The sequence below is a fragment of the Myxocyprinus asiaticus genome, chromosome 19 (assembly GCF_019703515.2).
Source record: "Myxocyprinus asiaticus isolate MX2 ecotype Aquarium Trade chromosome 19, UBuf_Myxa_2, whole genome shotgun sequence".
NCBI classification, from domain to species: domain Eukaryota; kingdom Metazoa; phylum Chordata; class Actinopteri; order Cypriniformes; family Catostomidae; genus Myxocyprinus; species Myxocyprinus asiaticus.
This window is the reverse complement of record NC_059362.1, coordinates 35,438,096-35,456,972: the sequence shown is the minus strand read 5'-3', so window position 1 is coordinate 35,456,972 and position 18,877 is coordinate 35,438,096. Positions and strand designations below refer to the sequence as shown.

The following is an 18,877-nucleotide window of genomic DNA, read 5'->3' as shown; positions in this document are numbered from 1 at the left end:
AAATAAAAAGAAAAGATATTTAAGTAATGTAATCTGTAGGGTGGAGTGTTGAGGATGTGATGCCATACCTGGAGTTTTGGATGGTGGTGGTGGCTTCTTTGGCTTCTGCAGAGAGAGAGAAAAACACACATTTACATTTATTCATTAGGATGATGTTTTTATGCAAAAGTGAATTGTGGATATTATGTATTCCCAGGGATTCGAACCAATGACTCTGACGATGAGCATTTCACATATTTAACTAAACTTTTCATTACCCCACAAATTTGGTATGTTCAAAGCACAGATAACCTACATATCAGAACCCATCTATGCTTCAAGAAAGACCTAATTTAGGGCTCCCATAACCACAAACAACCATATAACCACAAAGCTTAGCTCCTCAGCAGCTTACCAAACCAAAATCAGCAGGCACTGAAATCAGATGAGATGGCTGAGGCTGGCAGACCCCAAACCTAATCAGAAAAGCCATTTCTGGTGGATTTGATAACTCTTGCAACATCAGTGTCCAGTGGCACAAAGTAAATTGCCTGACTTAGTGCATGCAACACAGGATGGGAGAGGGTTCAATGTCCCATACAGGTCTGGATCAAAATTCAGGCTAAGGGTCAAGTTCATCTCAATGTCTTCCTTTTTTTTTTTTTTTAATTGCTCATTACATTAATGTTAATCAGCATTAAATTACTGTGTTTACTACGGGCAGAAAGGCTGCATTGCTTATAACAGAACCTCAAATAATGCCTAATCAATGCTTAACATTACCCAAAAGCTTGAGCAACCTTGAGAGAGTAAGTTTTTCTTATAATTAAGTAATAAAAATTAGTTTATTATTAATAATAATGACAATAAATGTTTTTAAATTATATTTATAATGATATATATATATATATATATATATATATATATATATATATATATATATATATATATATATATATATATATATATACATATACATACACACATACACACACGCACACACACAGTTGTGCTCAAAAGTTTGCATACCCTGGCAGAAATTGTGAAATTTTGGCATTGATTTTGAAAATATGACTGATCATGCAAAAAAACTGTCTTTTATTTAAGGATAGTGATCATATGAAGCCATTTATCACATAGTTGTTTGGCTCCTTTTTAAATCATAATGGATAACAGAAATCACCCAAATGGCCCTGATCAAAAGTTTACATAACCTTGAATGTTTGGCCTTGTTACAGACACACAAAGTGACACACAGGTTTAAATGGCAATTTTTTAAAGGTTAATTTCCCACACCTGTGGCTTTTTAAATTGCAATTAGTGTCTGTGTATAAATAGTCAATGAGTTTGTTAGCTCTCATGTGGATGCATTGAGCAGGCTAGATACTGAGCCATGGGGAACAGAAAAGAAGTCAAAAGAACTGTGTAACAAGGTAATGGAACTTTATAAAGATGAAAAAGGATATAAAAAGATATCCAAAGCCTTGAAAATGCCAGTCAGTACTGTTCAATCACTTATTAAGAAGTGGAAAATCCAGGGATCTCTTGATACCAAGCCAAGGTCAGGTAGACCAAGAAAGATTTCAGCCACAACTGCCAGAAGAATTGTTTGGGATACAAAGAAAAACCCACAGGTAACCTCAGGAGATATACAGGCTGCTCTGGAAAAAGACGGTGTGGTTGTTTCTAGGAGCACAATACTTGTTGACCCCTCTCCAAACATAGTGCTTATGCTTGTAACCATAAAGCTCTTTTTTGGTCTCATCACTCCAAATTACAGTGTGCCAGAAGCTGTGAGGTGTGTCAAGGTGTTGTCGGGCATATTGTAACCAGGCTTTTTTGTGGCATTGGCTTCTTCCTGGCAACTCGACCATGCAGCTCATTTTTGTTCAAGTATCGTCATATTGTGCTCTTTGAAACAACCACACCGTCTTTTTCCAGAGCAGCCTGTATTGATCCATTGATCTTTTCTGCCAGGGTATGCAAACATTTGAGCACGACTAATATATACACACACACACTGTATTACTTTTTATTATATATGAATAATAATAATAATAATACAAATTATAATAAATAATACATATTTTGATGAAAGATTCCGAAGACAGTTTTTTTTCATTGCAATAACCTGTAGTGATGAATCATTTGCAATAAGACCAGGAGCACGTATTTAAGAAAAAAAGAAAATTACATCAACTCTGATTGACTAAGTTTTGGTTCAGAAAAAATAAGATTTGTTACAAAATTTGACTACACATTTTCCTTTTAAAACATCTGGGAAACAGATGCTTATAACACTATGTTGCTGACCTAGGACTAAATAAAGTTACAAACATTTACATTGGTGAAAGGCATATGGAAAACTCATTTTAAATGGATAGCTGTCCATTTTAATAAAAGAGCAACACTTCAAACCATTTGCACAGTCAAAGACCTTAATCAACAGCTGGATTGACAATCAAGTGACAATCAGTGTTCTAGTCGCACTCCTATTTTCTGTAAAGAATATGCATTATTTTCTGGAATTACCTGTGGAAAAAGGTTTCTACCGACAAATATAGAAACACTACACAGGCGTGCAATCTATGATTGGAGGATTGTTAAAGCAAACCAGAAAATGCATTCAATGCTCAATGAGTGCTAGAAATAGCAAGGTCAGGAGTGATTACTATAATAAACCTCTCTGTATATCAACAAATAAATACAGCTTAAAGGTTTAGATGCAAATGTATCCTACATAAATTCCACTAAAGTGAGATCTTACAGTAACAACCTTGCATTTGGTTAAATTAAACAGTCACAGCCAGCTCAAGCAACCTAGAGTATTCACAATTCACATGAAATGAGACTGGAAAGCATGTAAAGACGTGACTGTATCTATCAAACTCTATCTATGAAAATATCTGTTTGGGGCCATAGAGAGCCAAAACAATTTCCTCTCCCTGAACATCAGAGACATACCTGGAAATCAAGGGCTCCAGCGTTAATATTCAATTACTCATGGCAAACAGAGAAAAACAAATCCTGAAGATCTGGATGAGTGTAAAATAACTTCAGTGCATATTTTACCATTTGTTTCGGAAATCAATTTCTGGTAAAATGCTGAAGATGATTTGTGCCAACATTTAGTTATCATAACTGAATTTGTGTAATATACTTTAACTATAAACCAGCGCCTGAGGCAGTAGAGAGAGCTGCGATATGATCATCATAACATAAAAACATAAGAACAACATGAACAGTAAAACTGTGCCCTTTCGAAATGTCCGATATTGTTGCATTACCTCGGGCTGTTTACTGAAATGTCCTATAACGTGAACTTATTACAAGAGCTGGCCTCAAAATGTATTTGAACACAACTCACACTTAATGAATCAATAACACTGCATTAAGTACATTGTATTAGGTAAAAAATATCTAAATATAGTTATATAAGTTATAAAGTATATAACTTTCAAGCACAGTATTTCCCAAAAAGATGTTTGCTAGGTTTTAAATTATAAAACTTTTTAACATTTTGATAAAATGTATTTAGACCTTGTGGTTGTCAAAAGTTAGTGAATCATGTTCATAAGAAAAGTTACGTTAATTCTGAGAAAAGCTCTAGCATTTGTTTCTAGCATGAATTCAAACATATTTAAGTATAGCTTAAGTGTAAAATACACTAAACTCCACTGGAACCTAGAACAGGGTTATTTTTGTACAGTAACCTGACAACAAAAGCTCTTTTTAGAGGGCTGATATCAACAACTTAAGAGATAATATATATCTGTTGAGGCACATGTAGAATATGCCCATGTAAAACAAACATTTACAGAAACTGCCTTCCTCTAAATGCTTCCTGCTTCCTTATTCCTGATTAGGAGTTTAACATTTCATCAACTGACAGGATGCTTGCAGAATATTGGACTGATTGTGGGTTTCACGCACCCAAACCACCCAGGTCTGGCCTGTAGTCCTCTGGATGAACAAAAACTTTCAGATCCTCGAGGACTGCTCGCTGACCTCCACCAAACATCACATGAGCTTCAGCTCATCACATTATCATTGCAGAAGCACAAAGGCAATCATTCAGTCCATTTGGGATTAAAAAAAAATTTAAAAAAATAATTAAAAAAAAAAAGCACGCTGAGAGCGTATCAACCCATGACCCAGTTTGGTTGAGGGGTATGATGGTTCAGAGAACTTATCTGCCTCTATCCACACAAACCATACTTTAAAACAATAATGTGCCCCAGCAAAAGTGTGGTTAAACAGACACCCCCGGGGAGATCTAGACCTCAAAATTTAGAATGGTGCTGTTTGCGAAACATACAGAATTAGTTGCTTTTAACAGGCAAGTTTTATCAGTTATTGATTGAAACGCCCTTTAGAGGATAACATCCCCATTGGAGAACCACAAAGAGTCACAATGCTTTCTGGCTTGTTGTTCATTTTGGTCTTAAAAGTCTTTGATAAAAATGTTTAGTGAAGGACTTTCATTATCTGTAGTATGGATTAGTGTTGGGCAATATACTGTAGACCATATAACTCAATATTTTATTCAGACTTTTGATTATATTTAATACACATGTCGATATTTAGCTATTTGTTCTGAAATGGATTAAAAGGAAAAAAAAATTTTATTTAAAAAATGTTAAATAAGTAAAATACAGTAAAATGTAGTTAAAAATAATCAAGGCCCATTTACTGCACTGTTTTTCACTAAATAATGATAAACAAGGAATTAGGTTATTTAATAATTTCCATTGATATGCACCAAAACAACAATGCAACAATTGATTCTTTAATCCCAAGAATGATCTATAAAGAGCCTATATTATGCTAATTTACTAGAATAGGTTTACATGCTTTAATGTTAAAAAACACATTATTTTTCTCATATTGTACATTTTTGCTAAACCTACACTACACGTCAGAAGTTTTGAAACACTCAGTCTATATTATAATTTTTTTCACATTTTAAAATAATAGTGAAGTCATCAAAACTATGGAATAACATAAATGGAACTATGGGAATTATGTCGTGACTATAAAAATCCAAAATAAATCAAAACTGTGTTATATTTTAGCATCTTCAAAGTAGTCACCCTTTGCCTAGAATGTGCAGACATGTACTCTTGACATTTTCTCAACCAACTTCTTGAGGTATCACCCTGGGATGCTTTTTAAACAGTATTGAAGGAGTTCCCATCTATGTTGGGCACTTATTGGCTGCTTTTCTTTATTATTTGGTCAAAAACCTTTTTTTTTTTTTTTTTTTAAATAAAATTGTAGTTTTGTAATGAAATAAATTAATATGTTGGCACAATTATATTTTTGTCTACAAAACTAATTTCAAAAATTTAAGCATACGCCTTCAGATCAAAAGATTTATAAGATCATGAGAAACATTTCAGTCAAGTGTTTCAAAACTTTTGACCGGTAGTGTATTTTCATCCTCTGGCTCAAACGCTCTGATTTAGATCCTGTCTCTTTAAAGCCCCCCTTTCCGAAAAGCCCAGTCTGCTCTGATTGGTCAGCTGGCCTAGTCTGTTGTGATTGGTCAACCGCATAGACCGTGTGTTGGAAATGTAACGCCTCTTACCATAACTGAGTTTCAGGCTTCCTGAGCAGCTGTAAACACTATTGTAACTATGGTAACAATGGTATCGGTTTTTGCCGTACCAGTTTGAGTCCAAGATTGAAAGTTTGGAAGAACAAGCTGATCGACCCAAACCACCTTCACAAGCACGACTTGAGCAGGACGTTTCACAGTGGTAAGTTTTACTTTTGTAGCTTTCTTACAAGTAAACAGTTGATTATTGTGAACCCTTCAAGTAAAAGACACATAGTGCATCCATGTTAGTTATCTTTTGCTGGAATGGGGGTAGCCGAAATTTTTTCACCCCAAGATATGAACGGAGAACAGATGCTTACTCCCGGTTAGTGAGCAAGTTAGCCGTGGACTACCATTACAGCTTGTAATTATATAAGAATCTTGAGATCGACCATTTTGTTACACAGTTTTAGGTAAAAGCCGGCCCACAGCTGAACAGTAAACCGTTACCAAAACAATAACATTACATAGCAAGTTACCCCATGTGACTTTACCCTCCCTAGCAACCGGGCCAATTTGGTTGCTTAGGAGACCTGGTTAGAGTCACTCAGCACGTCCTGGATTCAAACTCATGACTCCAGGGGTGGTGTCAATACTCGCTGAGCTACCCATGTAATCCTTCCTCATGATCACGCAGCGTGTTTTCATCAGCTGAATGGGAGGCTAAACACTATTAAAGTGTCACGAGACTCACGCTGCGCGTGCAAGCCATTCACGCATCACAAGCCGATCAACTATTTAGCCCTTTTCGGTGAATCGCACCTGCAAAATCCTAAACTTTTGCTTCCAGGTTTAATTTATATTTTAAATAGATTTTTGAACCCCACAATGTGGGTTTATGTTTTCTCTTTTAATTGTTTAATGTAATTTTGAGTGTGATAATGGTTTAAGGAGGGTGTATGCTGGGTTGGAAATCTCAAGGATTAATAGTGGTGTTTTCCTTATTACATCACAAGTTGTTCTGAAAGCAAAAATAAACAAATGAAACACGTAATGTAGGCTGTCATCCGTGCAGCCTGACCGAAGCAAAGTGGGCGCGTTTACTCGAGTGATTAACTGAAAGTGAAGCGCTGCCGGCTCGTGATGCACGAATGGCTTGCACATGCTGCACGAGTCTGTTGGGTATACTGCAGTCTCGTCACATTTTAACTTTTTGTTTAGCCTCACATTCAGCTCATGAGAACACGCTGCCTGATCATGAGGAACGATTACATCAAGATGTTGATTGGAATGCAGGTGCAGAATTTATTTGAATAAAATAGTCTACTCCTCTCTCACTGTTACTGGCGTGCCAGTGATTACCCCTCCATGTGCCAATGCTGGCATGCGTGCCATAGGTTGCCGACCCCTGGTTTACAGGGTTCACACAAGGTCCTTGAAGTGCTTAAAGTGCTTGAATTTAGCTTTTAGAAATGTAAGTACTGGAATACCTGGAAAAACACCTTGTTTTGATTAAAAGTGCTTTCCTTTCTGTAATATTTTGTAATTTAAATGTCATTATATTGAATCGAGATTATATCGAATCGTTAACCTCATAACGTATATCGAACCGAATCATTCCATCCCTACTAAAATGACCATAAAAAGTACGATTTAAACAACTTCACAGCTCAGATAATACACGAGTTTTAACAGAATTAATGCAAGTGCGTTAATAAAATTATAAGTTTCACATTTCTGCCTTTGAACCCTCCAAAAATTAGCCCCATTCACTTTTATTGTAAGTGCCTCACTGTAACCTTGATATGTTCTCTCTCTCTCTCTTTTTTTTTTTTTTTAAAGAAAAAGTCGAACGAGCTGAAAATATTTTTGTGGTAATCAACATGCCACAAATGCTGCTGACTGAGCTTAACTTGTATTGAACCTGGAATATTCCTTTAAACTAAAGGTGCTGTAAATGATTTGATCCATTTTGCTAACTTCCACCAGTTTATTAGACCACCCTCACTCCCGCGATCACATGTCCTCTCTCCAAAACCCTGCCCTCCAAACAACTGTCAGAGACTGTTTCTGATTGGCTTAAATAGTTTGAATATTCGATATACCTTGCCCAGCCCTAATATTGAGTTCAATTCAAGAGGTCATTTTCTAAACAAAAGAATGAGTGTTTCATACCTCCTCTGGTTCCTGTTTAGGAGATGCTTTAATGGAGCCTCTGGATGTTAGCGTCTGTATAAAGAAAGTAAAATGATAAGAACTTTGACTGGAGCAAGTAATAACAAGCATTACAAATTTCAGGATGATTTTAGATACTGTAGCTCAGAAAATAACTGGTAGTTCTGTGGTAGTAACTTTCCAGGATTAAAGAAAATGTTTCTGGACTGCACTGGGTAGTTCAATTTCCTTTCAAATTTGCTGCGAGATAATGAGGGCCCTCTAGGTAAATATCAAAAACAGAATTTAAACGGTTTGTTAGTTTACCTCTTTGTCGGTTTCAGAAAGTATAGTCACAAAGTTGTCTGGGAAAACTCCCCGTTTGCCATTGACCTCTCCTCTCCACCAGCCCGGCTCTCCCGTATCCTAAAACATCAAACTTTGAGTTAATGCCCTCCAGCTAATAACATGACAAATGCAAATCATTATTCAATTCTCGAAACAAAAATGCCATAGGCTTTGACGTCATTCATGATGTTCAGTCATGAGACAGGGGCATTATGATTTGATTTGTGAATAAGAATACAATTTTGGTCTGTTTCTCACACAAAGCACACAAATCATCTGGCTTCATAAGATTTGGTAAATAGTTTTCGTGTTCAGTTGGGTAAATTATTCCTTTAATTACATCATTATGAATTGGAAATACAGATACATCCCTTACCACTAGATGGTGATCATGCATAAAACATACACCAACTATGATCTGCTTCCTGCTCTAGGCCTTTGCAAAAACCAGGTGGAAGGAAATCCCCATGTCTCTTAACTTAAATACACCTAGCACTGTATTTAATTAGTCATTTGAATGAAATACAGCAGCTACAGTCACATATAAATTCTCCAAGTGTCTGCAGACAGCTTTAAAGACAAGCTCTGGCTCCTGTTGCTAGTTGACAAAAGACAGAGAGCATTTATGATGACAAAGCCTTTCACTTAAAAAAAGAACATGTTTAGTCTTTGATCACTGTGACACAGTGTCTTATCAGAAGATGCTGTCTGAGAGCTCTTCAGTCCACTTGTCACATCAATGTGCTTACATCAATTCCCAAGTGAGCAAACATGATGTACCCAACATGTGTACTGCAATTTAAAACACAAACTGCATTACATTTATACAACTTTATTAGGAACTCTGTATGTGGATGAGAAGACGACTGCTCAGCCTGTCATCCAGTGCAGGACCTAGCCTTTTGGGGGCACTTTGTGTGCCCCCTGTTGCAGGGGCTAAGGGCCCCCATAAAACACATTGTTTTACGTAGGGCAAATAGATTTATTGAGAAATGTTAAAAGAATACTTGAGATGTCATTAAATGCCAAATGTGATTCAATTAACAGAAAATGGTAAACCCTTTTCTGAAGTGGTTACTTTGAATAAGTATTCTTAATTTGTTACTCAAAAAAATTAAAAAGTATCTTTCTGTCTCAAAAGTATTTGCTCAAGTTGACAAATTTTGCCCTATATCTATTGTCCTTATATTTACACGACATCACTATAATACCCCTGGGGGCCTTTTACCATAAATGCGGGTGGCTTTTTACCCCAAGTGTGGGGCAAAGGCTCCCTAAACACCTTTCTTTTTAAATTGTTTTTATTGTAAATCAAAACAACCTTCTTTTATTATTTCTTTTCACACATTATGTTGCTACATCTATATTCAATAAAAAGAAATGTGTTTTTTCAATCTTTAAACACTTTAATAAAAAAAAAAAAAAAAAAAAAAGCTAAATTTTCCTTAAGGTGTGCCTTTAGCCCTGTTGTACTCTAATCATTAAATACTTATAAATAAAAATGATTAAACAAATGTATTTAAATATAATCAGTTGAAGTTTTTAATTTAATCATATTTTATAAGACAATATATATTTATATTCTGTTATTTATTTTCTTGTACTTTAAAAAGATTTCTTTGATAAAAAGGTTCTAAAGAATAAACTAAAAAATTGTGATACTCAACTAAACTGAGTGTTTTGATAGAGAACCGTTTATTTAATTTTATGAATATTCCATGTTTTGTTCACAGCTGGGGGCCACTTTGATAATAAAATAAAAGAAAGTAATTGTTTATCATAAATGTGATGACAATCCTGCCATAGGAAGGCTGAAAGTAACTACACCAAAAAAAAATAGTTGCTGAATTTCTCAAAATCTAGGAATAGTTGAGCTAGACCTGTCTGTCACAGGACAATCACTGTCTAAGAAACACGATTTTTGTCAAAATGTGAAGTTACTGTGTTTTGTCTTTGCACAGCAGAATAATAAATAATAAGAACATGTAGATGTATCAGGAATCATTTTGGAATCTAATTGTGACTCCCAGAATCAGAATCGGATCGAACCGTGAGGTGCCTGAAGAATCCCACCCCTACAAACAACATACAGTGAGTTCATTTTAAGGAACATTAGTATTTATTACTTTTTATACTGACACTGAGCCAACGGTATATAAAGTGCCAAATTTCAATAAATAAAAGGAAAAGAAACATAAGGCCAGTCTGCACGTCAGTTGGCAGGGCACTCGCTGGCTGTACATTACTGGGGTCTGCACTTGTGCCGGCTTTAGCAATCTTAACATTACCAGTGTCTGCCCTGGTGCTGCTGGTCTTACTGATGAACTTGAGGATTGTCCCTGAGGGCAGATAGAAAAACAATTTGAATTTATTTAAAATGGCCTAACACAAAGTAATGATATCAGCTAAGTTTACATTGATGACAAATTTTTTGCATTTTATTTGACTTTTTAACCAAGTCAAGTATATTTATAACACGTTTAAAACAACAATAGTTGTGCCAAAGTCTGTGTGTGTGTGTGTGTATATATATATATGTGTATCAGATCAGTAACAATAAAACCACCTGCCTAATATTTTGTTGGTCCCCCTTGTGCCGCCAAAACAGCACCAACCTGCATCTCAGAATAGCATTCTGAGATACTATTCTTCACACCACAATTGTAAAGAGCGGTTTTCTGAGTTACCATAGAGTTTGTCAGTTCTAACCAGTCTGGCCATTCTCTGTTGACCTCTCTCATCAATAAAGCGTTTCCATCCGCAGAACTGTGTTTTTCACACTATGTTTTTTTGTTTTTGGCACCATTCAGAGTAAATTCTAGACACTGTTGTGCGTGAAAATCCCAGGAGATCAGCAGTTACAGAAATACTCAAACCAGCCCATCTGGCACCAACAATCATGTATTCGATTATCTAATCAGCCAATTGTGAGGCAGCAGTGCAGTGCATACAATCATGCAGATACTGGTCAGGAGCTTTTAATGTTCATATCAACCATCAGAATTGGGAAAAAATTTGATCTCAGTGATTTGGAGCATGGCATTGTTGATGCTAGATGGCCTGGTTTGAGTATTTCTGTAACCGCTGATCTCCTGTGATTTTCACACACAACAGTCTCTAGAATTTACTCCGAATGGTGCCAAAAACAAAAAAACATCCAGTGAGGGTTGGTTCTGTGGATGGAAATGTCTTGTGGATGAGAGAGGTCAACAGATAATGGCCAGACTGGTTCAAACTGACAAAGTCTACGGTAACTTAGACTACTGCTCTGTACAATTTTTGTTGAGAAGAATAGCATCTCAGAATGCTATTCTGAGATGCGGGTTGGCACTGTTTTGGTGGCATGAGGGGGACCTACACAATATTAGGTAGATTGTTTTAATGTTGTGGCTGATCAGTGTTATATATATACACACACACACACACACACACAAACACACACACACAGTTGAAATCAGAAGTTTACATACACCTTAGCCAAATACATTTAAACTCAGTTTTTCACAATTCCTGACATTTAATCATGGAAAACATTCCCTGTCTTAGGTCAGTTAGGATCACTACTTTATTTTAAGAATGTGAAATGTCAGAATAATAGAAGAGAGAATGATTTATTTCAGCTTTTATTTCTTTCATCACATTCCCAGTGGGTAAGAAGTTTACATACACTTTGTTAGTATTTGGTAGCATTGCCTTTAAATTGTTTAACTTGGGTCAAATATTTTGGGAAGCCTTCCACAAGCTTCTCACAATAAGTTGCTGGAATTTTGGCCCATTCCTCCAGACAGAACTGGTGTAACTGAGTCAGGTTTGTAGGCCTCCTTGCTCGCACACACTTTTTCAGTCCTGCCCACAAATTTTCTATCGGATTGAGGTCAGGGCTTTGTGATGGCCACTCCAATACCTTGACTTTGTGGTCCTTAAGCCATTTTGCCACAACTTTGGAAGTATGCTTGGGGTCATTGTCCATTTGGAAGACCCATTTGCAACCAAGCTTTCTTCATGGCTGATGTCTTGAGATGTTGCTTCAATATATCCACATAATTTTCCTTCCTGATGATGCCATCTATTTTGTGAAGTGCACCAGTCCCTCCTGCAGGAAAGCAACCCCACAACATGATGCTGCCACTCCCATGCTTCACGGTTCGGATGGTGTTCTTCGGCTTGCAAGCCTCACCCTTTTACCTCCAAACATAACAGTCATTATGGCCAAAAAGTTACATTTTTGTTTCATCAGACCAGAGGAAATTTCTCCAAAAAGTAAGATCTTTGTCCCCATGTGCACTTGCAAACTGTAGTCTGGCTTTTTTATGGCGGTTTTGGAGCATTGGGTTCTTCCTTGCTGAGAAGCCTTTCAGGTTATGTCAATAAGGACTCGTTTTACTGTAGATATAGATACTTGTCTACCAGTTTTCTTCCAGCATCTTCACAAGGTCCTTTGCTGTTTTTCTGGGCTTGATTTGCACTTTTCGCACAAAACTACATTCATCTCTAGGAGACAGAATGCATCTCCTTTCTGAGCGGTATGACGGCTGCGTGGTCCCATGGTGCTTATACTTGCGTACTATTGTTTGTACAGATGAACATGGTACCTTCAGGCATTTGGAAATTGCTCCCAAAGATTAACCAGACTTGTGGAGGTCCACAATTTTTTTCTGAGGTCTTGGCTGATTTTTTTTTTTTTTTTTTCATGTCGTCAAGCAAAGAGGCACCGAGTTTGAAGGTAGGCCTTAAAATACATCCACAGGTACACCTCCAATTCAGTACACCTCCTATCAGAAGCTAACTTGCTAATTGTCTCAAGACTTGACATAATTTTCTGGAATTTTCCAACCTGCTTAAAGGCACAGTTTACTTAGTTTATGTAAACTTCTGACCCACTGGAATTGTGATATAGTCAATTAAAAGTGAAACAATCTGTCTGTAAACAACTGTTGGAAAAATTACTTGTGTCATGCACAAAGTAGATGTCCTAAAAGACTTGCCAAAACTATAGTTTGCTTATATGAAATCTGTGGAGTGGTTAAAAATTAGTTTTAATGACTTCAACCTAAGTGTATGTAAACTTCTGACTTCAACTATATATATATATATATATATATATATATATATATATATATAAACTAAAACTTAAAGATCAAACATAATAAAACAATGAACAAAATTAGGTGAATGCAGACTGAAAGACAGATAAAAACATTAAAATGGCAGGAAGACAAATTAACAATGAAGTGAAATAAATAAAATTTTGATTGACAGCACCATATCTCTGTGAAATAGTATAACAGTTTCACAGCTGAATGCTTTTCCGACTGCATAACTTAATACAAAAAAAAAAAAAAAAAAAAAAAAATTAAACAAAAAAACAAAAACAAATTGGAAGTAAACATAAGAGAATCCAACAATATTTCTCTAAATGCACAAATATTGTACTAAAAGGTCTAATGGATATTGTTTATTGAAACACTGATGAGATTCAGCAGAGCTTGCATGAGCTTCTTTATTACATCTGATTTTGCATGTGTAATCCTGACACAAATTAAGAAATTACTTTCAATGCGGCAGTCATAAAACAGTGTTCTAATATCAAAGCTGGAGACCTGGAGTATGAGCAATCTAATGATAATGTCAAGATTAATTAAGAATTTAAAATATTATATGGATTTTAAAAAAAATACATACCTTCATGCTCTCTCGTTTTCACATTCCTGGCACATTTTTCTTCTTTTCTGTGCTCCTGATGGATGGGTAGCTTCGCTTCAAAACCATAGCCATGTCTACCTAGAACTATGTTAAGTATCACTACCTGGCGCATGTCCGAAATGGAAATGAAATAATAATAATGATAATTCGAATAAACTACACCCCACCCCCCTCAACTCCTATACAGTGGCTTTACATTTATATTTGCATGCGGATCGGGGGCCCCACGCAACTTGCATAGTTTGCATAAAGGCAGGACCGGCACTGCTGTCATACATACCATGCTCAATACATGGATGATGTCACCCTCTTTTAAATCCAGCTCATCTTGGTTAGTAGCTTCATAGGGGAAGGTGGCCTTGCAGTATTCTTTTACTGCAGAGAGACATAAATAAAAAAAAGATATGAATGACATGGTGATACCAATCATTACTTTGGTTAATCTAATAATGCAACAACTCTTGACTGTGGATGCCATACTGGCAAGCTGTTTGTTCAGCTCAGGTTTTACAGGAATTGTTTAAAAGTAATTACCATTCATACAGGAGTCCTGATGGTGTTTCATTTAGCAAACGTTCATAGCATAGACATTATACATAATTTAAAAACAAGGTGTCAGTCCCCTCTAAATATTAACAAACATGATCTAAAATTAACTACTTGCCACACCAATTTACCAGCCATAAATATTTATTGTCCACCATGAAAACAGTATTAAACAAAGCATTAGCATTTATATTCAAAAATAATTTTGTTACAAAAACATGAAGATCCATTGTGATATATTTTTGTTTTGGTGACTTAAATCACTGAAAATTCCATAAATGTGACATCACATGTGGTTCAGCAGAAAATAAAATGTAGGCATCCCAGATAAATGTCTGATTGTAATTTTCCACTGAGGAATAAGTTTAAAGCTTATGTATAACTTTGATTATAATTGTCCCTCATGTATCTAAAAAAAAAAAACAAACAAAAAAAAGTTCCTAATAAACTTTGGTGAGTGTTAATGTAATAGTTCACCCAAAAATAAAAACTGTGTCATCAGAATACTCACCCTAGTGTTGTTTCACACCCATATTAATTTTTTTCCCCTCATGAAAAATAAAAGATTCTAGCAGAATGTAAGCCTCAGTCACTATTCAATTTCACTGTATGGAAAAAGACAACATGAAAGTAAATGGTGGCTGAAGCTAACCTTCTATCTTAACAACTCATTTCCATGGGAGAAATTAAGTCATGTGTGTTTGGAAGTGATGAATGAACATTCATTTTGGAGTGAACTATCCTTTTAATTTTAGACAATGATAACAAAAACTCAGGTCATGCTAATCAGTCATAATCACTGCATCCTTAATTACTATAAATCTTAGTTTAGTATACAACACACACTGCTATATCATTCCATACCATGCACTCACCTTTTCCTTTGCTCTCTGCCTCTTTTTCTCCTTTAGGTGGGTCAGGAGTGCTCAAAGGGGTGGGTTTTGTGCCGGATGATAATGATGAAATTGGCTAAAATTAAGCAGAACCACAAATGGGTTTACTGACACAGCAGCTGTACAAACACATGCAGTTGCACACTGGATGGTAAAGACTGAGAAACATCAGGCATGCCTGGATGAGAAAGAAGCTGAGTTAACAACGATCACTTTCACCTATGCACAGAGTAAATGAGGGCATGCTGTTTTCAGTCTTGGCTTTCGACCAACTGTAGTACATCCGAGTCAAACCGACAAAGATCTTAAAAGCAAGGAGACAAAACCAATGTTTTTAAATGGAGCTAGAATTATGACACATACAGGTTTAGTAAATTCCTCTGACCCTTACATCATATTCTGCGACATCACAAGTTCAAAGGCCGAATGAAAGAGATGTAGTGGATGATTACACTGATCTGAATGAAACTGTTGGATGCACAGGAAAGGAAGAGAGGGATTAAAGGTTAAAAGCCATAAAAACTTTTTTGCAGCTTCACTTTTAGAGACTTGTACGTAAACACCATCTTCACATAAGAAATGACTCGCACACAGTGCTGTCAGGTTCAAAGGAGTTTGTGCTGCCCAATACTTCAATAGCAGCTTCTGTTCAAGGCCAGATTTACATTCTGACAAGTTTACAAAACAATATGCGCTGAAATGAGCCATTCAAACTGTTAAAGGAATAGTTCACCCAAAAATGAAAATTCTCTCATCATTTACTCACCCTCATGCCATCCCAGATGTGTTTGACTTTCTTTCATCTGCAGAACACAAACAAGGATTTTTAGAAGAATATCTCAGCTCTGTAGGTCCATACAATGCAAGTGAATGGTGGCCAAAACTTTGAAGCTCCAAAAAGCACATAAAGGCAGCATGAAAGTAATCCTGTGGTTTAATGCATATCTTCTGAAGCAATCCAATCAGTTTTGGGCGAGAACAGACCTAAATGTAACTCCATTTTCACTATAAATCTTGACATGTGCAGTCTCTTTGGTGATCATGATTTAAAGCTAAATTACACTTCCTAGCTCAAATTGGCACTCTGCGTATGCGTCAAGCACTAGGAAGTGTAACTGAGCTTGAAATCTGATTGTGCCTTGATACTACAATGGCAAGATCTACAGTAAATAAAATTGGGTTACATTATGGTCTGTTCTCATCAAAAATAGATTTGATAGCTTCAGAAGACACAGATTAAGCCACTGGCATCATATGGATTACTTTTGTGCTGCCTTTATGTGCTTTTTGGAGCTTGAAAGTCTTCACTTGCATTGTATGGACCTACAGAGATGAGATATTCTTCTAAAAATATTTGTTTGTGTTCTGCAGAAGAAAGTCATCCACATCCGGAATGGCATGGAAGTAAATTCATTTTCATTTTTTTCATGAACTATAGAGGTCAAACTGAAATGATCAGGGACCTTATTAGAAATAAACTTCAGCCACTTGTTTCTAACATTAGGATATGCAGAGAGATAGGTGCTACACACCAACAGGAACAGAAAGGATCGTCCCTCAATCATCATTATGCCACAAATGCTGTTGACTGAGCTGAAATTGCACTGAACCCAGAACATTCCTTTAAAGTTTTAAACAATTGCCTTTTAAACTAATATGGAACAAAGGCATTTTTTTCAGCCTCTAAAAATACAGCTCAAAATTTCACTAACTACATTTCCATCCAAGGGTTTGTTTGTGTCAAAAAGTATAGCGCATCAAAAAGTATAGCGATATAGCTAATGGAAATTTCACAAGTGTCGACATAATATTTTTACCTTTAACTCTAGCGCATAAACTTCAAATGTCACGAAAAATTGGTTTGGAAACACTTTTTGTTGAGAAAATAGGCATTAACGCAAAAATGTAGTGTCACATGACAGAATTTACCCCAATCATTAGCCTGTGTTAATTATGACGACAAGGTGGGGGGCCTGGGTAGCTCAGCGAATAAAAGACACTGACTACCACCCTGGTAGTCATTTTAAAATTTATTTTAGATGACAATCAAGTTCAGTTGGATGTTAAAAGTTGCTGTACAAATATGAGGGACATAATGCAGTTGTGATGGCAATGCCTACTGAATATCAGGAATGCATCATATGTAAACCCTGATATTACACCACATCAATTTTTCTTTAATAGCTGTGCACACAGCATATACACGTCGATGGATGGTCCTTATACTAAGACTGAAAGTTTCCCCCACAATTTGGTGCAGGTTGCCAGCTTGAAAAGGGCCATGATGAATCACTTTTGGGTCGACACTGGTGGCAACCTGCGATAGGCGCAACATCAGAATTAGAATCAGAATCAGCTTTATTGCCAAGTATGCTTACACATACAAGGAATTTGTCTTGGTGACAGGAGCTTCCATTGTACAACAATACAAAAACAGCAGCAAGACATAGATAATAATAAAAAATAAAAAATAATTATACACATACGTACAGACACACAGGTTGTGCAAATCTAATACAATCTGTTATCTGTTATGTACAGTTCAAAAACAAATCTGTTATGTACATTGCACATTTTTATTTCATTTTTTTTTTCCAGAGGAATGAAATGGCAGAAGAGGTTGGATGTGTTGGATAAATATAAAAAAAGACTAAACTGTGTATTGCACATAGTTATTGCTCAATGGGGCAATTTAACTGTTCATGAGATGGATAGCCTGAGGGAAAAAACTGTTCCTGTGCCTGACGGTTCTGGTGCTCAGAGCTCTGAAGCGTCAGCCAGAAGGCAACAGTTCAAAAAGGTAATGGGCTGGGTGAGTGGGGTCCACAGTGATTATTCCAGCCTTTTTCCTCACTCTGAAAGTGTATAGTTCTTGAAGGGGGGGCAGGGGGCAACCAATAATACTCTCAGCAGTCCGAACTGTCCTTTGTAGTCTTCTGATGTCTGATTTCGTAGCTGAACCAAACCAGACAGTTACTGAAGTGCAGAGGACAGACTCAATGACTGCTGAGTAAAACTGTATCAGCAGCACCTGTGGCAGGTTGAACTTCCTCAGCTGGCGAAGGAAGTACAACCTCTGCTGGGCCTTTTTCACAATGGAGTCAATGTGTGTCTCCCACTTCAGGTCCTGTGAGATGGTAGTGCCCAGGAACCTGAATGACTCCACTGCTGCCACAGTGCTGTTTAGAATAGGAGGAACACCCCAACACTGACCCCCCTCACCAAAGTCCACAATAATCTCCACCATTTTGAGCGTGTTCAGCTCAAGGTTGTTTTGACTGCACCAGACAGCCAGCTGTTCAACCTCCCTTCTGTATGCAGACTCATCGTCATTTCGGATGAGGCCGATGACAGTGGTGTCATCTGCAAACTTCAGGAGCTTGACAGAGGAGTCATTGGCGATGCAGTCATTGGTGTAGAGGGAGAAGAGTAGTGGGGAGAGCACACAACCATGGAGGGCACCAGTGCTGATTGTACAGGTGCTAGAAGTGAGTTTCCCCTGTCTCACAAGCTGCTGCCTGTCTGTCAGAAAGCTGGTGATCCACTGACAGATAGACATGGGAACAGAGACTTGGTGCAATTTATTCTGGAGTATAGCTGGGATGATGGTGTTGAAAGCTGAACTGAAATCCACAAAAAGGTTCCTTGCATATGTCCCTGGTCTGTCCAGATGTTGCAGGATATGATGCAATCCCATGTTGTCTGAATCATC

At 36.8% G+C, this 18,877-nt stretch overlaps 1 protein-coding gene across 5 annotated transcripts in view; it reads right to left on the bottom strand.

Moving 5' to 3' along the window:
* cd2ap (CD2-associated protein) overlaps positions 1-18,877 on the bottom strand; it is an 81,837-nt gene that overhangs the window by 29,348 nt on the left and 33,612 nt on the right. For 3 of the 5 annotated variants that reach the window (XM_051725335.1, XM_051725330.1, XM_051725332.1), the window contains exons 7-12: positions 15,148-15,241; positions 14,007-14,101; positions 10,312-10,362; positions 8,003-8,101; positions 7,697-7,750; positions 69-105 (exon numbers count right to left, since the gene is read on the bottom strand). In XM_051725335.1, coding sequence (XP_051581295.1) covers positions 69-105; positions 7,697-7,750; positions 8,003-8,101; positions 10,312-10,362; positions 14,007-14,101; positions 15,148-15,241 — 430 coding nt within the window. The remainder of the gene's footprint in view (positions 1-68; positions 106-7,696; positions 7,751-8,002; positions 8,102-10,311; positions 10,363-14,006; positions 14,102-15,147; positions 15,242-18,877) is intronic. The other 2 variants (XM_051725334.1, XM_051725333.1) reach the window with 1 other exon arrangement.